This window comes from Eutrema salsugineum, unplaced genomic scaffold (assembly GCF_000478725.1).
Source record: "Eutrema salsugineum unplaced genomic scaffold, Eutsalg1_0 scaffold_20, whole genome shotgun sequence".
NCBI classification, from domain to species: Eukaryota; Viridiplantae; Streptophyta; class Magnoliopsida; order Brassicales; family Brassicaceae; genus Eutrema; species Eutrema salsugineum.
The window spans coordinates 1,796,918-1,817,814 of NW_006256828.1; the positions used below are offsets into that span (position 1 = coordinate 1,796,918).

Consider the following 20,897-nt stretch of genomic DNA (forward strand, 5'->3'; position numbering starts at 1 on the left):
GGCAATTAGGGAAGCTAAGGCATTAACAAACAGAGTAGCTATGTGATTAGAAAGTCATTGAGAAAAGAATCATTGAAAAGAAAGTCATTAGCTTTGGGTCTGTTGATCTATGATTAGTAGTTGTCGTCTCTTGGCAAAAACCATTGTTTGGTTTGGTCAGATGGATCACTTGTACTGTTTTGCTGCTGTTCTTGTTCTTCTTGTCGTTGTTGGTGGCTCTCTCTGAAACTATGTCTCTGCTGATTCCAATGATGCGTGACTGATCTCCAAGTAGTATCTTCTCCTCGCACACCCGACACATTGGTGTTTACATTCTGAAATCAAACCACGGCAAAGACACACACACAAAAAAAAAACACAAGTGTTAAGGATATAACAAACCGGAACATCAAATGCTCACACACACTAAGAGAGATTTTACCTGATGCTGACTCCCATTGAACCCTGAGCTTGCAGCGTTTTCACTCGACCCTAAGACATTTCCAAAGCTGGGCCGTGAGTTTGCAGCGTTATCACTCGACGTGCCAACACCGTGACCAGAACCGTGACCAGAACCGTAAGACGCAGAACCGTAAGCATCACTGTAAGCTGTGCCGGAAGGAACAATAGCGACAGATGATGACTGGGGCATATGAATGTTCCTGTACTCAGGACGAGGCAATGAAGCCAAAGGCTGATAAATTCCTGATGGATACAAGTAATAAGAGTGCACCAGATCACCATATGGCGGTATAGTAAGCCAAGGCCGAAAGTATTGGTGGTTCATGGCTTGTCGGTTCCTCTGTGGTACAATCATAGGACCGGTTCTTAGTGCCTCCTGCAACATATGAAAATCAAGAGAAACTACTAAAACACATGAACCACAAGAGTTAAAAGAGAAAGTTGCTTTATAGAGAAAAAAGAGTGTACATGATCATTCATGGAAGCTGATGGCCTACGAGGTTGTGAAGATGGAGTATTAGGCCTTGACTGATTGAAAGGACAAGCCGAGTACTGAGGAGGATTCTGTTCTCTCGTGTATGCTCCTTGATCCTATAACAATATATGTAATTAAGAAGAAGAAGCTTAACGTATAAGTTCTTGATTCAGCTATAATTAAAGAGCCTTAGAGACAAAAGGTAATTTTTTTTTAAAAGAAATTTTACCACCATAACGTTGGAGAATGTAATAGAACTCTGCATCTGAAGACTTTGTTGCAGCGCAGGATTCAACCGTTGACTGTTGTCTTGAAGTGTTAAATCTTGAGCAAATAAAGAAGAATTGTGCTGACTTTCTCGAGCAGGCTCACGAGTTGCATACTGTCGAATTTGATCTCTTCTAGCATTGGACTCAACAACTGAGTTAGGGATGGATTGGTAACATCTGCCTTCTCATGCAAGGGACGATCATCCTTGACCGGAGCTTTGGTTACAGTACTCTCTTTCGATAAACCTGAAGCCGTCTTCAAAACATCAGCCATTGTTCCATCCCAAGGAGTTATCATTCTAGTAGGACCTCGTACAGGCCTAGGCAACGAGGGAACTCTATTCTTAGTTTCAACTTTTGGTAGATCACTGCAAAGAAAAGGAAGGGATATATATATATATATATATATATATATATATATATATATATATATATATATATATAACGAGGAATGTTACTAAGCAAGATACAGCCATTGTTCTCTGGATAGATTGATACCTAGAAGGAACTGCTATAGCGGAGCTTACTGGCACTATCTTAGTTCTAACTCTTGGTGGATCACTGCAAAGACAAGGAAGGGATATATATAACGAGGAATGTTACTAAAGCAAGATACATCCATTGTTCTCTGGTAATTGAGCTCGAAGATCGATACCTAGAAGATGGCACAGGTAACAAGGAATGTTACAAGGAAGATAGTTAAGCTATGCCATAACTTATATGCGATGAAGATGCATCATTTGAACAAGATTAAGGCCTTTTAACAAGAGATTAATCGAGAGAAACGACATGTAAAGAACCTGTTATGTGTATATGGACCAAGGATTCTGGAAGTAGTAGATGTTTCAGTCAACTGATTAGAGGTTCCTTGCGCATCACTCGTCTCTGAAACCAAAAAAATTGGTGATCATTTTAGACATTCTTTTAAAGATATAGAACCACAATACACAGAAGAGAAACAAGTCCATCTCATTTACCATCTGAGTTAAGCTTGTTTCCATCACTGCCATTCGATTCACTATCCTTGATGCTATTGTCAACTCCATTAGAACAAGAATCCGTTTTGTCCTTTGTCTCTCTACATTCTGTTGCTAACACCTCATCCTTCTTGACGACTTCATGAACAGGTACTGGAATTTTTTTTTTTTTTACTTTTAGAAATCAACTTGATTGACAAGAATCACGATGTGGAACACAAAACCAGAGCGATATTGCAGAAACTACACAAGATAAATGCACAAGTAGCAATTGGTTTTTAGGTTAATCCTCTGAATCTAATTCGTAGCAAAGAATCAACTGATCTTCAGGGCCTTTCCAGAAATAGATAACAGATGGTGATTTGACCCAATCAAGAAAAAAGAGACATTACTACTATTTCAAGGAAAATCCTAAACCAGGGTTTAAGAGATTCTCTAGCGGAAACGAACCAAAGAAACCTCATCGTCGTTTTCAAGGGAGTTTGGGCAATGCTCTGTTTTCATCATCTTTTCGTTTCTTCTTCTCACTTTAATTTCAAATCAAACGACTTCGAAAAAACTTAAAACCCAGAAAGAAAGGAAGAAGCTTTTTTCGAAAGAAACCTTGTTCAAGAAGACGATTGGTGGCAAAGTCTTCCTTCATGTTGTATTCTACAAGCGTTTTGTAAATCTCTTGTTCCGGAAGATTCAAGATCTCCTTCATATTCTGAACAAAGTCTCTCGAATCGGCCGGAATACCATCGGCGTTTACGTTACTCTCTTCGTCTTTCGCGCCCTTCTTTTTTCCTCTGTTTTTCGCCATTTTCTGACGGAAAACGAAAATCCCAATTCGAAATCTGTGACAGAAACTTTTCGAGCTTTATTTCACAGTCGCACAGAAGAACGAACAAAAAAGATTTCTCTCTCTCTCTCTCTCTCTCTCTCTCGCTTCTTCTTGGCTTCGAGTATCAAGAAACCTTTTTAAACTTTCCCTCTCTGTTTCTCTCTTTCAATCTTTGGGGCTTTATAATGGTTTTGGGAAATGGAAGAATATATTCTCCAAACTTTATAATGGAAAATGTAGTGAAAAGTTCGTTTTTTTTGTCCAAAGTTGGATTAAAATCGTAAATTATAAAAATTATTAGTTATAATTTAATACATAAGATTACGAGGACTTATTTGAAAATACTTCTAAATACATATTATTGGTTTAAGTCTTCACCAACCAATAAAAAACTAACGGTTTAAACAAGATGAGGCTCTTGCTTCCATTTTCCTCGCCGTTATCCGCCACGTCACCGTCGGCGTCGCCGCAATTGTTCCCGGAATATCCACCTCCGACGCTAATCGACCACTCTGGTCTCACTAAAATCCTCAAAAAATCGGTAATCGGAACCCTAACCGGAGCTCTCTCGCTCACTCTCGTATTCTCGTCGCCGATTTCCTCCGTAGCTGCTGCCATTGATGACCCTTATCTATCTCTGAATCCGCCTTCATCATCGCCTAATTCTTCTCTGAATTACTTCGATTCGTCGCCGGAAGATTGCCCTAACGAGGAAGAAGCTGATACTGAGACGCCAGATGATGACGTCAGGCCTCAGTTAGTAACTAATGAAGGGATTGTTGAAGAAGCTTGGGAGATTGTTAATGACGCCTTTCTCGATACTCGAAGCCATAACTGGACTCCTGAAACTTGGCAGGTAGTTAAATAGCTTTTTGGGTGGATAAAGGAAGAAACTTTTGTGTAAAGATCGAATTTTTTGTTACTTTGCAGAAACAGAAGGAAGAGATATTGGCTAGTCCAATAAAGAGTAGATCAAAGGCTCATGAAGTGATTAAGAAAATGCTGGCCAATTTGGGTGATCCGTACACTCGGTTTCTCTCACCAGATGAGGTTTTTGTTCTTTACATTCAGTATTTGGATTCTATGAGTTTGATTGATGGATGAGTCTTAAAGCTGTTTCAGTTACATATCTGTTTGTTTTGTGCTACTTGTTTGAAGTTTTCCAGGATGTCGAAGTATGACATCACCGGTATTGGAATAAACCTTAGAGAAGTTTCTGATGGTGATGGAAATGTAAAGCTGAAGGTTCTTGGTCTTGTGTTGGACGGTCCTGCTGATATTGCTGGCGTGAAACAAGTGAAAAACCGGTCTAGTTTCTTTCTAGAAGTTTTTGTTCGCTGTTTGGTTTGCTCAAAGTGTGCAATGCCTTTCTCTTGCTAGGGAGATGAAATTCTTGCTGTCAATGGAATGGATGTTAGTGGGAAATCATCTTTTGAAGTATCATCTTTGTTACAAGGCCCTAGCAAAACTTTTGTGGATCTCAAGGTAATTATTCTTAATTATAAAAATACAAGCTAACTACATTACTACTTGATATGTTATGAAGTTATATCCATATTGTAGGTGAAACATGGGAACTGTGGACCTCTTAAGTCAATTAAAGTCCAGAGACAAGTTAATGCAACGACGCCAGTCTCTTACCGGTTGGATCAAGTTGACAACGGAAAAATCTCTGTCGGGTATATCCGGCTAAAAGAGTTCAATGCCTTGGCTAGAAAAGATTTGGTGATTGGTAAGCCTTTTCAAAATTATGGACTTGTGGCTCCATCTTCTTAACTTCTTGTGTTTACGCTACCATTTTGTGACTATGTGTAGCAATGAAACGACTCCAAGACAAGGGTGCGTCTTATTTTGTAATGGATCTTAGAGATAACCTTGGTGGACTTGTGCAGGTTCAATCTACAACTGTTACTTGATACCATATCTTCTCAAATACTTTACAGGCACTTGATTCTTCACTTGGCCTTCGTTTCTTAATTTTTGGTTATTTTAGGCTGGAATAGAAACTGCTAAGCTGTTCCTAGATGAAGGGGATACGGTAAATCAACTATCACTTAGAATTTTCAAAATATTAAGAGATTCATTGCTGTTTACTTAAACTCCTGTTGTATGTTTCAATTCCGTAACAGGTGATATATACAGCCGGGAGAGACACCGAGGCTCAAAAAACTGTTCTTGCAGATAGAAAACCGTTGATCACTGCCCCACTTATTGTATGTGATGGATCATGTAAGCCATTTAATTTTTCACACTATAATGCTTTTCTTGCACCATGAGCTGATTAGAATCCTTATCATTGTTGCAGGTAATGGTAAATAACAGAACAGCAAGTGCTAGTGAAATTGTGAGTAATCTCAATCGATAAGCCATGGAAAACTCGTCTTTGTTTGGATCATTTAACGAAATGATTTGTCTGTTTTTTCAGGTAGCTTCTGCACTTCATGATAACTGTAAAGCAGTTCTTGTTGGCGAAAGAACTTACGGAAAGGTTAGTTACTAAGTCTAAATAGTTTTCTATCGATTTGAAAAGTTTGTGATCATCTACTTGTGGATTGAATTATGGGTTTCAGGGTTTGATTCAATCGGTTTTCGAACTCCGAGATGGCTCTGGAGTCGTTGTGACAATAGGAAAGTATGTCACACCTAACCATATGGACATCAATGGTGGTGGAATTGAACCTGATTTCAGAAATCTACCAGGTTTAATTGAGTTCTTGAATCTTGATTTTTATTTTTACCATTTGAATACATTCACTAACTTCGTTTTAATATTTTATTTTATGTACATTATGATCAAGCAGCTTGGGATGAAGTGAAAGAACGTTTGTCTAAGTGCAACATTCTCCAACAAAGCTGAAACATGATGCAATTCATCAGGCTGTCTTTGGGTGTATATATACACGAAACTAGCCAAATTTTTGGGTGTGTCAATGATTACAGAAACATGTGGGTGTAATTGAAATTCCGGCTAAATTTTAAGGGCCACATAATAACAAATGTCAATGTTATTCATGTGGAAACGCTGCCAAATATTTGGACGTGTCAAAATTCAAAAGAAAAGAAACGTTTTGGCTGTTGATAAACTTCCGTCAAATGTAAAAACCGGATTCATGTGAAACGCAGCTGCCAAAAATTGGGGGTGTGAAGAATAAAAGAAACAGTCAGGGGCGTAAATTAAATCTTAGCTATATTAAAGGGCTAAAAAATAATTGCCGTCATATGAAATCCCCGCTGAGATACAAAACTAAAGTCGTGCCCTTCAATGGTGTCTACGGAGGTTAGCACCGCCGTCTCCGGTATGAAACCAATATCTCCGCCTCAAGAATCTGACGGCTCTGCTGGTAAACCCTTATTCTATTTCTCTCTCTCTGTCTACATTATGGGCTTGCCCCATTGCAGAGCCTTTCCGCCATTACTCAGAAGAAGCGAGTAGAAAATCATAAGTCACCTCATTGGGTTTTTTTCTTTTTTGGTTTGCAGATATCTTCGATAACGATAGGCTAAAGGAAACTTTTTCAAGTGGAGAACTTGAGTTTGATGATTGGACTTTGTTAATCTCCGAAATAGAGACTTTGTTCCCAGTAAGTCGCATTTGGTGTAAAGTTGAAAACTTTGCGAGTTGCATTCCATTTAACAGTTAACTGATTTCGTGATCCAAAACTTGCTATTTTGTAGGATGATATTGAGAAGCTATGTTTAGTTTACGATGCTTTCTTGTTGGAGTTTCCATTGTGCCATGGCTATTGGAGGAAATATGTTTATCATAAGATACAGTTATGCACTTTAGAAGATGCTGTTGAAGTTTTCGAACGAGCTGTACAAGCAGCTACTTATTCTGTAGGTGTTTGGCTCGACTATTGCGCTTTCGGTGTTGCTGCGTATGAAGATCCTCATGATGTTAGTAGGTATTTCTGAACTTTTGGTAGGCTCTGCGTTTCTATTCTTTGAGTAACCAATTATTCATAACTCCCACTTTAATCTGGAACTCAAAAACAATCTTACTATCATTGCAATTTTTTCAAGTAATAGAGCTCATTTTTTCCTCATGTGACTGGAATTGTTTGAGTTGTTGATAGAACTCTTACTTTCATTTATGTCATTTTCATGATCTTTTGTTTTAGAAAGAATCAAAGGCTGATTTTTGGAACTGATTACTTCACATTTAAATGATCTGGCAGATTATTTGAGAGGGGCCTTTCGTTTGTTGGAAAAGATTATTCCTGCTGCACTCTCTGGGACAAATATATAGAGTTCCTTTTGGGTCAGAAGCAATGGAGTTCACTGGCTCATGCATATCTCCGGACCCTGAGATATCCATCCAAAAAATTGCATCTCTATTACAAAAAGTATGTCCTTTTACAGATGTTCTATAATGATAATGACAATTATGATGTTCAGATACTTCGAGTTCCTGTGGCTTAAGATTGTCCATTACATTATACTTGTCCTGTACGTTTTCCAGCTTCAGGAAGATTGCAGCTTCTTTGAGAGAGAAGATTAAATGTGGAATAGTTGTTAATGGAGACCTTTCCTCAGACCCCATGGAAGAAGATTTGGTCCCTACACGTCACACTGATGAGGAGATCTCTATTGTTATAAGAGACTTGATGGGTCCTTCCTCTATCACGGCTGTGTCAAAAGCATTGCATGGATATTTGTCAATTGGAGAACAGTTTTATCAAGATTCACAGCGATTGAAGGAAAAAATAAGTTGCTTTGAGACGCATATCCGCAGGCCTTATTTTCATGTAAATCCGTTGGACACTAATCAGCTGGACAATTGGCATGCGTATTTGAGCTTTGCCGAAACATATGGAGATTTTGACTGGGTAGGGGAATCTCTTAGCTTCGTGTTCAGTTTGGCTTTTGTTCCGTTCTTGTTTAAATTTGAAACTTTTTCATTTTTAATTGTAGGCTATTAAGCTTTATGAGAGATGCTTAATACCGTGCGCTAATTACACTGAGTTCTGGTTCCGCTATGTGGATTATGTTGAAAGCAATGGTGGAAGGGAGCTAGCAAACTTTGCGTTGGCTCGAGCATCACAAATTTTTGTCAAGGTAAATGGGATTACGATTGCTTTAGTGTTATAAAAAAAATGGGAATCAAGGACGATGAACAACTAGGATCATACATTGACTTGATGCCCTTTTATGTTCATTGTAGAATGCATCTGTTATCCATCTATTCAATGCAAGATTCAAGGAACTCGTTGGAGATGCATCTGCTGCTTCCGTTGCTCTGTCTCGATGTGGGGAGGAACTTGGTTTTGGTTTTGTTGAAAATGTAACTAAAAAGGCTAACATGGAAAAGCGTCTGGTATGGATGATTCACTACTCGGTACCATTTGTTTTTGATGACTCAGTGCTCAAGGGTGTCTAATTTATTCGGTGTTCCATCTAGGGTAACTTTGAAGCGGCTGTTACTACATACAGAGAGGCTCTGAAGAAAACACTCATTGGAAAAGAAAATTTAGAAACCACTGCACTGTTGTATGTCCAATTTTCTCGTCTCAAGTACATGGTAAGTAAATGTTTTTTTTTTTTTAACAACAGGTTTATATTATAATTATCTGTCAATAACATGTCACGATTTAGAGCTCTGGGAAACTATTTGGGTCACTAGCTTACCTTCAATGCGTCACAGAATTTGGAACTCTTTCTTCACCTGACGGCTTACTTCTTTCTTAGATAACAAACAGTGCTGATGAGGCAGCTCAGATTCTGATAGAGGGCAATGAGAAAGTTCCTCACTGCAAATTACTTCTTGAGGTGTGTAATTGGCTTGATTCTCTATAGACATTTATTCAATCACGATTGCCCATTGGAATTCATATTTTTTTTCTTCCGAAGTTCTATAAGCGTCTATTAACATTTTCAAGCTTCAATTGCTGTTAATCTTTGTGCTAACAGGAGCTTATAAGACTCTTGATGATGCATGGAGGGTCTCGACAAGTGGATTTGTTAGATCCTATCATAGATAGAGAAATATCTCACCAGGCAAATTCCTCCAATGGTCTGAGCGCAGAGGATAAGGAAGAGATATCGAATTTATACATGGAGGTAAGGTTTCTTTTACAGATTGGTCTTTCTTGCTTTTGGCCTTTTCTATTGAATCTCCTCTCATTTCTTGATCGCATAGAATGTTATTTGATACTTTGTAATTGCTTTCTGTTTCGAGCAGTTTATTGACCTCTCTGGAACCATCCACGATGTGAGAAAGGCTTTGGGGCGACACATAAAACTATTTCCACATTCTGCTAGAGCCAAGTCACATGGGTCTTGTCCTTTGCGGAAATCATTCAGAGAGTTAATTCAGAGAAGAGAGAAGACCCGTGTGTCCTCGGTTCAGGAGTTGTCAACAGACAACAGCATTGACGATACAGTTGTATTGCCAGCCGAAGAAAAGAAAGAGTTGCCTCTAGACTCTGATGGTGCCCAATCTAAAGGTGCTGCTCGGTCAGACTATTTAAACACCGAGCCTAACCAGGGGTCTCTGTCTTCAGGATTTCAAGTTGAAGGAAACAATAATGTTGGAGACAGGGAGAATCTCTGTGAGTCACAGAGTGATCTGTCCTCAGGATTTAAGGCGGATGAAGGTGGTGAACGATCTCGTGAAGTAGGCTTACCGATCCAAGCCACACAAAAACATGGTTTTGTCACTAAACAAGCTCACTTCTCGCCCAGTTCAGTAGATACTGTGAAATCTGATGCTATTGAGATCCAACCTAGTGGCTCACGGGGTCCCCAAAGTTATCTAAACCAAGAGTCTCAGAGGCAAGCTGGTCGAAACAGGTACCATAGAAGAGATCTAAACCAGAATCAAAGAGATTGGAAACCTCGTTCTCACGAGAGACATCCCCAGATGTCATATTCTCCAGTCGAAACCGGGCAGGGGATTTTTAGTCAGCAGAGGGGTGTTGCCACTATTGACAATAGAACAGCGGTACAAAGCTCAGTCTCTCAGACTCCACTTAACCAATATCAGAACTCTGCCTCTCAGCTGCATCCCATGGTTCAAACATCCACTGCTTATCCTCAAAACCAGGTTCTTGGTCAGCACATGAGTGTAGCCCCTTCAAACAATCCATCAACACCTCAAAGCTCAAACTCACAGATTCCACAGAACCAATATCAAGACTCTGCATCTCAGGTTCAAACATCCTATGCTTATCCTCAAACTCAGATTCCTCAGAATCCAGTGCAAAGTAGTGACCAACAAGAAGGTCAGATGCAGAGTAACGAAGCTTATAACCAGATGTGGCAACAGTATTACTATTACAATTACTACTACCATCAACAACAACAGCAACAGCTTCTGTCTCAACAAGCACAACCAAATCAGAATTCCCAGCCGCAACTAGATCCGAACCTTCTGCAACTTATCTCCAAACAGTACCAATCTCCACCCCGAACTCAGTATCCACAATCTCAACAGGTGGAGCAACTCAATACACAGCAACAGAGCAAAGAACCAACAAGTCAGCAGCAAATTCAATTCCAGCAACAACAACAGGAATGGTTCCAACAGCAACAACAATGGCAACAACAGCAACAGCATCAGTACTACCTTCAGCAACAGCAGTCACAAGGAGAAGCAAAAGGTGATGAACAAAGACAACCTGTGCCACAAGTTTCCACAAGAGACAGTTATGATATTCAAAAGGTTTGCTTCAAAAACAAAACATGAGTTGCTTCAAAATTTTTGGTTTCTTTTGTTAACATCTAAAGCGGTTTACTAAGAATATTTGCTCTTCTTGTAGAGTCAAGAATCTGGAGAAAATGAAGTAGATCAATCTTCTGACACGTCCATCACTTCTGTTTGAGTTTCATGAAAGCCTAACTGTTGTTATACTAAAAGGCTTGAGACTAAATATAACACGGGATTATTTCAGTGGACGAAAGTGAAGCAATTTCAACTTTTAGCACATTTTCGTAATTTTTTATATTTTTTTTGGTCTGTGTTGCGAAAAATCTAGAAAAGAATCTAAATAAATCAAAAGTTTTTAAAAAATCGAGGGCTTGAACACGCGTCAAATTATGTGGGTGAGTCGTCCAGCTGGTTTAAGTACACACGTGTTTGCACTTAATTGGATGAGAAGCGCCCACCAAAGGAACAAATCGTAGCCGTCGATGTGATCCAATAGGAGCCGTCATAATTCTGTATTGACCGTTCGTGGAAGTTATGTGAGAGAGAAAGAAACCCAGAGAGACCTCCCACAAGTAGAGACCACAAAACCAAAAGAGAGAAGCTCTCTCTCTCCTCTCTCTGTCTATCTCTCTCTCTCTCTCTCTCTCTCTCTCTCTCTCAGGTCGGTCTTCGTCTTCTTCTCCAAATTTCGATCGCTTTCTTCTTCTGTAATTTTTGTTTGATTGTCTTTAGTTTATCATTTTTGTTTTCTTCTGTGTTGTTTGACTTTCGATTTCTTATTCCTGTGTTTGTTTTTATTTATTCCGACGTGATTTGTTAGGAAAACCTGCCATTTTCATCCGGGGTTTCTGGAAGTTTTTTCCCTTTTGTTTTGTTGTTTTTTTGAATTCTGCTGGAAAAGAGTTTGAATTTGTGAATTTTATTTTGGGGTTTGGCTTTCTGAAATTTGTGAAATCTGGTAAGGTTTTAATTGAGTTATATTTGAATTTTTGATTCTGCCGAAATAGTTTATTTTTAACTTTTTATTGTTGTTTAGCTATCGAATTTTTCTTAACGATTGCTTGATTCGATGTTAGTGTATCTCTGATTTGGAGTTGGAATTCTAGTTCTTAGTGAAGCATGTAACTTTGTTTTTGTTTCTCTGATTGATTTGCTTACTTCTCTACCGATTTAGGAAAAAGAGACCTATTTGTGAATCCTATTTAGGTTTTTCAGTTTAAGATTCTGGGTTTTGCTATTTCTGATAGGTTGACTTTTGGATTTGTTTGTCTTCTCAATTTTGTCTCCATGAGCCGAGATTCCATTTCAATCTTCTTTTTTTTTCTCTTATCAGTGTCCTTGGATTTTTGGTTTGATTATTCAAATGATTGATTGTGGTTGGCTCTGTTTTGCAGCATCTGTAGTTGGATTGATCCATCAGTAAGGTCTCGTTGCACCTAAATGTGCTTGATCCAAGGTCGCTACAATTCGACATACAGAGCCAATGCCATATATAGAAATGAAGAGCAAGATTAGTAAGGTTCTTGGTGTCTGTAAGAAACATAAAGCAACTACAAGAAATTCATGCTCTCTGTCCAAAATATCAGGGCACATGGAAAGCATGACAACAGCTACTCATACTTGCCACGCCGACGAGAAACAGCATCTTGGTAAAGCTTTTTCCTTGTTAAAGTATTGTGTCCAATTGTTGACTTAGATCATCTGAGAAAATTATTTTCTGGTGTCATCAGTTTTCGGTAATGCTTCTTTGGTTTCCTCTCTCTCTGATGATTATGTTAGTATCTTCAGGTTTGGATACTTTTGCTCGGGATATTGAAACCAATGAGCCTGCTGAAATGCTGGTTGAGGACACTTCTCAGTCTCAGGCGTTTGCATCTTCCGTTGATGGCTCTGAATCTGTCGACAAAATTGTAATATTTGTTTGATATATGCAACTGACTTTCAGTTATCCTTTATTTCATAGGTACTAGATGAGTAAAACTTTATTGATTCTTTTGTAGGAAATGGCTTGCAGTTATATGTCAAACTCGGATACGATATTTTCACCTGTTTTGAATGATGAACTGGATGGAACAGATCGAGGTATCTGTTACTGTGCAGTTTCGATCTTAGTTTTTCTTTTTTTGATAGATAATAATCTGACAGATTTCTTTCCTCAGTGTTCACGGCAGGAAACTCTGTACACTGGGAAATTCCCAGGTGGGGAGGCGACGAGAGCAGCAACAAGATTTGCTTTGACAGCCAAACGTGCAACGTTTCTGATTTCTTTATTTCTGACGTTCTTATCGCGAGCTTACCGTTTGATGAGAGTGGAAACAATGATGCTTTCACCGAAATAAGCCCCTTTCCTCATTACATATTTCCTGAGCAGTACATGTTACTACCTTACTTGGAAGATGGATCAGCCAACACAGATGATGTTAAGTCAGATGTCGAAAACAGGATTAATCTCGATGACCATGACTTATTTCTGGCATTCAACCGGACAAGATCGCACAATACAGTACCAGATCACGCTGAATCTGAACAAGCAGAAGATTTTGATCCTCAGCTTTTTATAAAGAATCAGCCGGAACTATCGGATGTTGTATCCAATTATTGGCCTAGGGATACCCTGAGAAAGAAGGCTGTTACTCTTGTCCTTGATTTGGATGGTATGGATTCTCTCAATTTAATTCTTCTTGACTCTGACTTGTCCTTTCACGATAGTCTTCATCATGAGCTCAGTTTTTCCTTTGATTTTATGTTTTATACTGAAACATGTTTAGACACAGAATGTTAACTGAATAATTTTCATTTTGATTGATTATATGATGAGGAATTTCGAAACATATTTTATGTCTATACATACTGTTAGATTTTTTTTTGTCTCTTACCTCTAAGGTGGAAGTGCTACGCAACTTTTCTGATATTTCTTTTTCTAAAATGCAGAAACTTTGGTCCATTCGACTCTGGAATCTTGCAATGTTGCAGATTTTTCCTTTCGAGTCTTTTTCAACATGCAAGAGAACACAGTCTACGTGAAACAAAGGCCACACCTATACAGGTTCTTGGAGAGGGTGGTAGAATTGTTTCATGTCGTTATCTTCACGGCAAGCCACAGCATCTATGCCTCTCAACTTCTAGATATATTGGACCCAGATGGAAAGTTCATATCGCAGCGTTTTTATCGTGACTCATGCATTCTTTCGGAGGGAATCTACACGAAGGATTTAACTGTTCTGGGTCTTGATTTGGCCAAAGTGGCTATAATTGACAACTGTCCGCAGGTACTTCATCTGGAAATCTGCCATGGATCTTGACATTTTCAATTGAACTCGATTATTTCTTTATGCTTATTGTACTCTCTTACCAAGAACACTATTCATTTCATGAAAAGACACAACCATCAATTTCAGTTTGAAGAATATTAATCACATCGCAAATTTCAAGCTTTTCGGTGTGGAAACTCTGGTTTCCCTGTTGATAATGTAATTCTTGTCTTTTTTAATTGTTCCAGGTGTACAGGTTGCAAATAAATAACGGGATCCCTATCAAAAGTTGGTATGATGATCCAACTGATGATGGTTTGATTACTATACTTCCCTTCTTAGAGACTTTGGCTGTTGCTGATGATGTTCGGCCTATCATTGGCAGGAGATTTGGTAACAAGGAATAAGAGCTTCCTTTTCTTTTCTTCTATATACATCGAGTGCAGATTATGATTTCTTTCCTTTCGAATTTTAGTCATAAACTGGCCCTTAATTTTAGTTCCTCATATATCTTTTTAGGTCGTTAATTAGGTAACCAAAGAATAAGCTCGTTGAGTCTAGTGAGAGTAAGTTTTCCTTGCTTGCTCGCTTTTTTTTTTCAGAACTTCTGAATAGAAGACCTAGTTGTGGGCTTAAATCTTATATTTTTACTGGTTCTTCTCTGCCAAGATAGATCCTAGAAAATCTTGCAGTTTGTTACAAATGTACAGTTGGTTAAGCCAGAGATAATGGATGTGTACAAATGAGCTGTTATTGCGTGAAATCATTTTGGAAGCTAACACCATCTGCATTCATGTCTTTAACTGCTTCGTCGCCGTTCATATGAATACAGAGAAAGCTATTCAAATAATGCAGAAGTTGAGTCTTGAATATTAAATCATGAATCTTTATCCAGATTTATATGGTTTATTTTAAAGGTTTTGAGCAAAGTCATTCCACTTTTCGCCTCTTGGCTTTGCAACATTCAGATAAGATATCATAACTTCGAGGTGGGAGGAATACTGAATATACGATGATCGGGAGAAGTTCATGGTATATAGTCTATAATCCTCATTACAGTTTTCATAATTTTACATGCCTTATGTGCAGATATCATCCATCGAAGTAACGAACCTTAACTATAGTATACGCTTTAAGGAACTGACGAGTAAGTATGTTAAATCCGTTTTTACAAGTCATTTTTTTTTTTTTTTCCTAACAAGCTTCTTTTGCCTCTGGTTTCTTGTTTCCTTCCTCTTTAACCTTGTGGTTGCCTGAACCAAAGCCATGTAATCGTTATACTGAAAGCTGTCTCCACTTTTTCATGATAATAGACTTGTATCGTACACATAACCATAGATGACTATTAATATGAATATCTCAGTTTCAGTAATGTTGTTGATCAGTAACTGAGGTTGGTTTGTTTTGACCTTCCTAAGTTTTAAAATTATGTGCTGCGATTGGTTTAAAGTTCATTAGTGTGTTGATCTTTGATTTCTTCCTGAACCAAAGCTCTGGTAAAACCAACTCAGGCACTCTATAATCTATGAAAAAAGATTTCTGGATTGTTTCTCGACACTTTTTTTTGGGTTTTTCTAAACGTATAGAGTCTATAGTATAGTAGTAATCATTTCACAGTTTTAAAGAAACTTTTCTTCAATCTGTAGAACCCTTGTAGACTTATAGTCTACATGGATTCTGTTGTAGTGTAGCCATCATTCTATAATCTATAGTCTACAACTATATAGTATACAAGAACCATTGTAGAGTTTTAAAGAAAATTCAATATTCTTCAGAAACCTTTGTAAAACCTTAAAACGTCTACTACACAACACTTTCACGTGGTTTTATGGTGATAACTGATGAGATACGTATAACGCATGTCAGTATTACTAAGTAATCAAATATCTGATTTAATTCTGTGAACCAATTTTGACATTCTAATCTGGTCAACGGTTCTATCGGTTTTCTTTCGACTTTAACCGTTAAATTAAATTTTGAGTTCTGATGTAAGCGGATTCGACCAGAAGAATGATTCTCTCATTCGGACAGCCGATTTGTCTTGTTTTAAAACCATTAGCTAAAGAAAGAAAATAATGAGCACACACACGCGACGACCAAATTAAAACCTTCCGAATCATATAGAGTCTTCTATCAGAGATAAACTTCTTCGTATCCATACACCATTGCAACTGAAGAAGACATTGAAACTAGAAAGAGAAGATATGCAGAGAGCTTCTGCGCTTCTGTGTTCTTCGACCTCAATCACTTTCAAACCATTTCAACTACTTAATCCCAATATTTCCCTTCATTTCCCAACCTTCGAACTATCTCCTTCCGTGTCGTCTTTGTCTCGTTCTCCATGTCACTTCAGTCTCGTGAGGGCTCGAGGAAAATCCAGCTTCATCGTTCGTAGCACCGGTAATTATGTTTTTTTTTTTTTTTTTGGGTTTACTTGGTAATATTTTGTGTATAGAAAAAGTGGGTTTCTTTGATTCTTATTTGTTTTGGGATTTGGGTTTCTCTGTCTTGTTATTCTTGCATAAATCTATTCTTCTTCTTCCTCTTTTTCTCCCAGTGAATTTGCTTACTTGGTTCCGTGTATGTTGAATTGATTCTAGTCTTGGTTTTAATTGGCTCTGTATGTTGTTTGATCTTCAGCTACTCAGGAAGTTGTGGAAACTAGTGACACCAGTGGATTGGATTTGGTTGAGGTCGGATTCTTGTCTGGTGTTCATGGCCTACAAGGGGAGATTTGCATAAAACCAAACACTGATTTTCCTGATTTACGTTTCTCCAAGGTAAAATTGATCATAAGAAGAAATAAACTTGTGGAAAGTTTGTATTTTTTTTTTCATCTTGAAGAAAAATAAGAACTTTGTACATTATTTGACATGATTATTACTTCATCAGCCTGGTAGAAGATGGTTAAAGCAGCAATTGATGGGACAGGACAAGATTGAAGAGGTTGAATTAGTTGAAGGTAGACCTCATCCGGCGCAGAAGAGTTGGATTCTCAAGTTTCGAGGCTTAGACGATGTTGATCAGGTATAGTGTATATAATGATACATGATAGCTTCAGAAGAAAACAATTTGAGATAATTTTGTTATGTATAAATTTTTGGCGGGTTTCCTTTAGGTGAGACAACTCATTGGCGCAACTCTTCTTGCTGAGGAAGATGATCGTCCTGAGCTTGATGAAGGAGAGTTTTACACTCGCGATCTTGTAGGCATGAGAGTTCTTCTTAAGGTTTATATTTTGATCAGCCTCTAATGTATATATGATATAACAAAAATGTGAAAAGTCTCGGGTCTGAATCCGTTCTCTTATACAGGAGACTGGTCAACTTGTTGGAACTGTTGCTAATATTTTCGACAATGGAGGAAATGACCTTCTTCATGTCTTGCTTGATTCATCCATGGAAGTCTGCAACGGGAATGCAAAGACCAATCAGCTTGTGTGGATACCTTTTGTGGACGCAATTGTTCCCGATGTTGATTTAGAAAGAAAGGAGATGTATATAACTCCTCCTAAGGGACTACTCGAGGTTAATATGCGAGCAGACGATCGGTCCAAGAAAGAAAGGCGTCAGCTTGTGAGGCATATTCTTCTGCGCTCTTCCATATTGATCAGTCTTTATAGACTTTCTCCATTGTGATCTTTTCTTGGTCTCTGAAATTTTACGTTCTGGTCATTTGGCAGGAGTGGAAAGAAAGAAAAAAGCAGCAGAAGCGGCTTATTGCTGCTAAAAAGAAGTTATGTGAATTGGAGCAAAAGCATGTGTTTGATGGATTGAGGTTCGGAGAAAAGTCTCAAAGGAGTTTACTTGCTGATCATATCGTTGATGTAAACTCCACACTGCTTCAGAAAGCTTTGCAAAGTATCGAGACCTCATCGAAGAGGTAATGAATTAACTCCAAGAATTTTCCTAACCATTGAGAGAAGTCTTTTTTTTTTCCTCATATTTCATGAATTTTGATGAATTAGATGGAACGTAAACGAGGAAATCAATGCGCTGAGAGCTAGAGTATCGGAATGTACTCTAAATGTATCACGGGAATGCCTTGGTTTTGGCGCAAGTGAAGAAAAAGTGGGTAGTAACTTGAGTTTCCTTCAGCAAGGGAAAAGTTTATACTCTGAAGGAAAAGTTTCTATTTGTTTGGTTCTCAATGATCATGAGACCGAACAACTTGAAGGTGAGAATGGTGCATTATCGTACCTTCATACGCTACTTGATGATGAGCAGAGGTTCCTAAAGGTTAGCTTATACTGTAATTTATGAATCATGAATTCGTCTTGTCATTTAGTTATGCTTTTATAAGAAACTCATCGGTTTAATGGTGCAGGAAGAAGAACGTGCTTGCGTGCCACTCGTCGTAGTTTCCCCTGAACATGCCATTGACGCTCTGCAGAAGCTATTTGAGGATAATGATAATTTTGGATTTGAATCAGAAAAGGTTATAAGGCTTTAATTCTTTCAAGGAGTTTTGCATTTCGGTTATCAGATTCTATCAGGCTTTTTTCTAACAAAACTCATGTTTACTAATGTCTAGATATGGTTTCTCAAAGAAGAAACCCTTCCAGTAGTTTGTAGCTCACCAGAAGAACCAAAGAAACACAAGATTTTGATGAAATCTCCATGGGAGATACTTAAGTCTCCGGTTGGCTCTGGAGGAGTCTTGAGCATCCTTGCTTCACATGGAATTACAGACTCTCTTTCCAGCCTCGGAATCGATTATCTTCAGGTATCAATAGTTTAAAAACTCATCGCTTTATCTCTTTGATCCGGCTCATATTCAGAAATCTTCGAATTTGGTAAAAAGCATTAAGCTTTGAGATTGTTGTCATCTTCATAGGTAAATAGCATTGAAACAAGATCACAACCTCCGCAACACAACATCAATCCAATGCTTGTTGGTTTCGTGAGCGCAAAACGAGCAGAGATTGGGATTCAGGTGACAGAAGAATCTGAAGTCAAGAACTTTGAAATGATATTCTCACTGAAGTTTCTGAAGAGACTGAAGGGCAGAATTGAGCTTGAAGCTGTTATGAAGATGAATTCACATGTTCAGAAGGTTGAAAACGAGTGGATCGAGTCTGTACCATCGGAGCCAAACTCGTTTGAGTTTCGTTCTGATATTTACAGAGTCTTGAGTGAATGTTCTTCATCAGATAAGATTTGTTTGATGAACATCACAGTTTAAAACACGTACATTATTATGTTCATTAGTTTTTCTTCTTCACATTTCACCATAATACAGTAGTTTATATATATACCGTACTAAAAACAATACCAAAAAGACAGCTATGGATGGAACCCATATTGTTTCGAACATGATTCAATTAATCTCACATATTCAATTAATTATTAATTATTAGTTATTAATTTTTTATCAGTGTTCAAAATGGTTTAGACAGGTGTTTAGGCGAGTTTAGGTGCACATGAAAATTTGGTGGTTCAGGCAAAATTTAGGCGGCGTAGGCCTTTTGTCCACATAATCTTTTGACATTTGTATTTCTAATTACACTGTCCCATGTTTAAGACACTGAAAAGATCTGAATGAATTTTAAAAAAGTTTATGATATTACATAGTCAGAAAATTTAGTTAAGTTACTCCGTATTAAAGCCCGGGAAATAAATTATATTGGGCTGTAAACATGAGCCCAATTCGTGTGTAATCAGAAACCCTAGGGGATGCCTATAAAATAATTTTTTCCGCCGTTTACAGAGTCGCCTTTGAGATCTTACGAAGGAGCAAAAATGGCGGTCCCGTTGCTTACCAAGAAGATCGTGAAGAAGAGGTCTGCCAAATTCATCAGACCCCAGAGTGATCGCCGAATCACTGTGAAGGTAACCACTATTCTTTTTCGTTTTCATTGCTAGAGATTTAACCTTTCTGGAGATTAATGGCTTTTTTCTTCCAGAAGACTTACCTTAGATACTTAGGAAGTAATAGAGGTTTTAGTGTATGCTATAGAATCATCATTTGCTCATAGTCTGATCAAATCTTGAGAGTGTTTTATTTTTGACAGCTAGTGTAAAACTTAGGTTGTTTTATACTGCTATAATGATCAGTGATGAAGATCTAATCTGTCAATTTTCTTGAATATGCAACATTACTACACATTTTAATTCTGTTTAGCTGATAAAGATGGGGCCTTTTTAGTTATTTGTAAAATCTTGATTAGCTTCATTTGCTGCATCTGAATATTGAATATGCCCTGTGGTATCTGGTGGCCAGAATTCAATTTCTGTTTCTGGTCACTTCGTTTTCTTAAGGGCAGAAAATGAAACACCTACAGGTCTTGCGACACAGTTTGCTTTGAGTTGATAAGCCTACTGTTACTTTAACCCTGTCGACATTTCCATTCTCAGACCATCTGCTGAATCTTCTTTCTGTATGTGTTCGTTTATGTCTCCAACACGGTTTGGTTTGTTACTGATGTTTAGGAAAGCTGGAGGAGGCCAAAGGGTATTGATTCAAGAGTTCGAAGAAAGTTCAAAGGTGTCACCTTGATGCCCAATGTCGGTTACGGATCCGACAAGAAAACCCGTCACTATCTCCCCAACGGATTCAAGAAATTCGTTGTTCACAACGTCACTGAGCTCGAGTTACTCATGATGCACAACAGGTATATATACATCTAATATAGTTTACATATCTGATGAGTGATTGTTGAGCTTTATTCTCATGGTGTGTCGCTTTGTTTTTGCTTCTCAGGACTTACTGTGCAGAGATTGCTCACAATATCTCGACAAAGAAGAGAAAGGCGATTGTGGAGAGAGCTTCTCAGCTAGACGTTGCCGTTACCAACAAGACTGCAAGGTTGCGTAGCCAGGAAGACGAGTGAAGAAGGCCCTAAAAGATATCTAGGGTTACTTTTATCTGTCATTTACAATTTCAGAGATTATTACTTCGCTTTTTTTTCCGTATTTAAGAGTTACTGAATGTTTCTGGTTTTAATATGATTAATTCAGAATCTGTTGACATTCGATACAAATTTTCAACGTAACTTAATCGAAGCTTCAATT

The 20,897-nt window shown here is 38.1% G+C and overlaps 5 protein-coding genes across 13 annotated transcripts; all 5 read left to right on the forward strand.

Moving 5' to 3' along the window:
• Positions 1-3,393: 3,393 nt before the first annotated feature.
• Positions 3,394-6,044, forward strand: LOC18016048 (carboxyl-terminal-processing peptidase 1, chloroplastic). Of its 2 annotated transcripts, none has more exons than XR_002899525.1 (12): positions 3,394-3,841; positions 3,916-4,035; positions 4,144-4,281; positions 4,366-4,470; positions 4,549-4,717; positions 4,801-4,877; positions 4,979-5,023; positions 5,115-5,214; positions 5,291-5,329; positions 5,411-5,473; positions 5,556-5,685; positions 5,787-6,043. XR_002899525.1 is itself a non-coding variant. In XM_006398270.2 (12 exons), the coding sequence occupies exons 1-12, from the start codon at positions 3,395-3,397 to the stop codon at positions 5,840-5,842; spliced, it is 1,473 nt and encodes a 490-aa protein (XP_006398333.1). In that variant the 5' UTR covers position 3,394; the 3' UTR covers positions 5,843-6,044. The 2 variants fall into 2 exon arrangements, 1 of the variants encoding a protein (XP_006398333.1); XM_006398270.2 differs by having other exon boundaries at positions 5,115-5,198; positions 5,787-6,044.
• Positions 6,045-6,087: 43 nt separating this feature from the next.
• Positions 6,088-10,913, forward strand: LOC18016049 (pre-mRNA-processing factor 39). 3 transcript variants are annotated; one of them, XM_006398271.2, is made up of 12 exons: positions 6,088-6,326; positions 6,466-6,566; positions 6,661-6,890; positions 7,164-7,331; positions 7,448-7,814; positions 7,900-8,043; positions 8,150-8,302; positions 8,387-8,506; positions 8,674-8,754; positions 8,896-9,045; positions 9,167-10,648; positions 10,746-10,913. In XM_006398271.2, exons 1-12 carry the CDS (start codon positions 6,248-6,250, stop codon positions 10,806-10,808), a joined length of 3,138 nt encoding a protein of 1,045 aa, XP_006398334.1. In that variant the 5' UTR covers positions 6,088-6,247; the 3' UTR covers positions 10,809-10,913. The 3 variants fall into 3 exon arrangements, with proteins under 3 accessions (XP_006398334.1, XP_024011150.1, XP_024011149.1); XM_024155382.1 differs by lacking the exons at positions 6,088-6,326; positions 6,466-6,566 and having other exon boundaries at positions 6,767-6,886; XM_024155381.1 differs by lacking the exons at positions 6,088-6,326; positions 6,466-6,566 and having other exon boundaries at positions 6,834-6,882.
• Positions 10,914-11,178: 265 nt separating this feature from the next.
• On the forward strand, positions 11,179-14,665 carry LOC18016050. Of its 6 annotated transcripts, none has more exons than XM_024155231.1 (8): positions 11,179-11,294; positions 12,028-12,147; positions 12,220-12,282; positions 12,413-12,543; positions 12,634-12,715; positions 12,793-13,287; positions 13,565-13,902; positions 14,133-14,665. In XM_024155231.1, the coding sequence occupies exons 2-8, from the start codon at positions 12,117-12,119 to the stop codon at positions 14,289-14,291; spliced, it is 1,299 nt and encodes a 432-aa protein (XP_024010999.1). In that variant the 5' UTR covers positions 11,179-11,294; positions 12,028-12,116; the 3' UTR covers positions 14,292-14,665. The 6 variants fall into 6 exon arrangements, with proteins under 6 accessions (XP_024010999.1, XP_024011000.1, XP_024010995.1 ...); XM_024155232.1 differs by having other exon boundaries at positions 12,422-12,543; XM_024155227.1 differs by having other exon boundaries at positions 12,028-12,282.
• Positions 14,666-15,990: 1,325 nt separating this feature from the next.
• On the forward strand, positions 15,991-19,134 carry LOC18016051. The gene is made up of 10 exons (XM_006398273.2): positions 15,991-16,284; positions 16,525-16,664; positions 16,777-16,911; positions 17,003-17,113; positions 17,199-17,459; positions 17,567-17,766; positions 17,852-18,122; positions 18,211-18,321; positions 18,418-18,609; positions 18,721-19,134. The coding sequence occupies exons 1-10, from the start codon at positions 16,089-16,091 to the stop codon at positions 19,066-19,068; spliced, it is 1,965 nt and encodes a 654-aa protein (XP_006398336.1). The 5' UTR covers positions 15,991-16,088; the 3' UTR covers positions 19,069-19,134.
• Positions 19,135-19,576: 442 nt separating this feature from the next.
• LOC18016052 (60S ribosomal protein L32-1) lies at positions 19,577-20,888 on the forward strand. The gene is made up of 3 exons (XM_006398274.2): positions 19,577-19,715; positions 20,316-20,497; positions 20,587-20,888. Exons 1-3 carry the CDS (start codon positions 19,626-19,628, stop codon positions 20,714-20,716), a joined length of 402 nt encoding a protein of 133 aa, XP_006398337.1. The 5' UTR covers positions 19,577-19,625; the 3' UTR covers positions 20,717-20,888.
• The last annotated feature ends 9 nt before the right edge of the window (positions 20,889-20,897 follow it).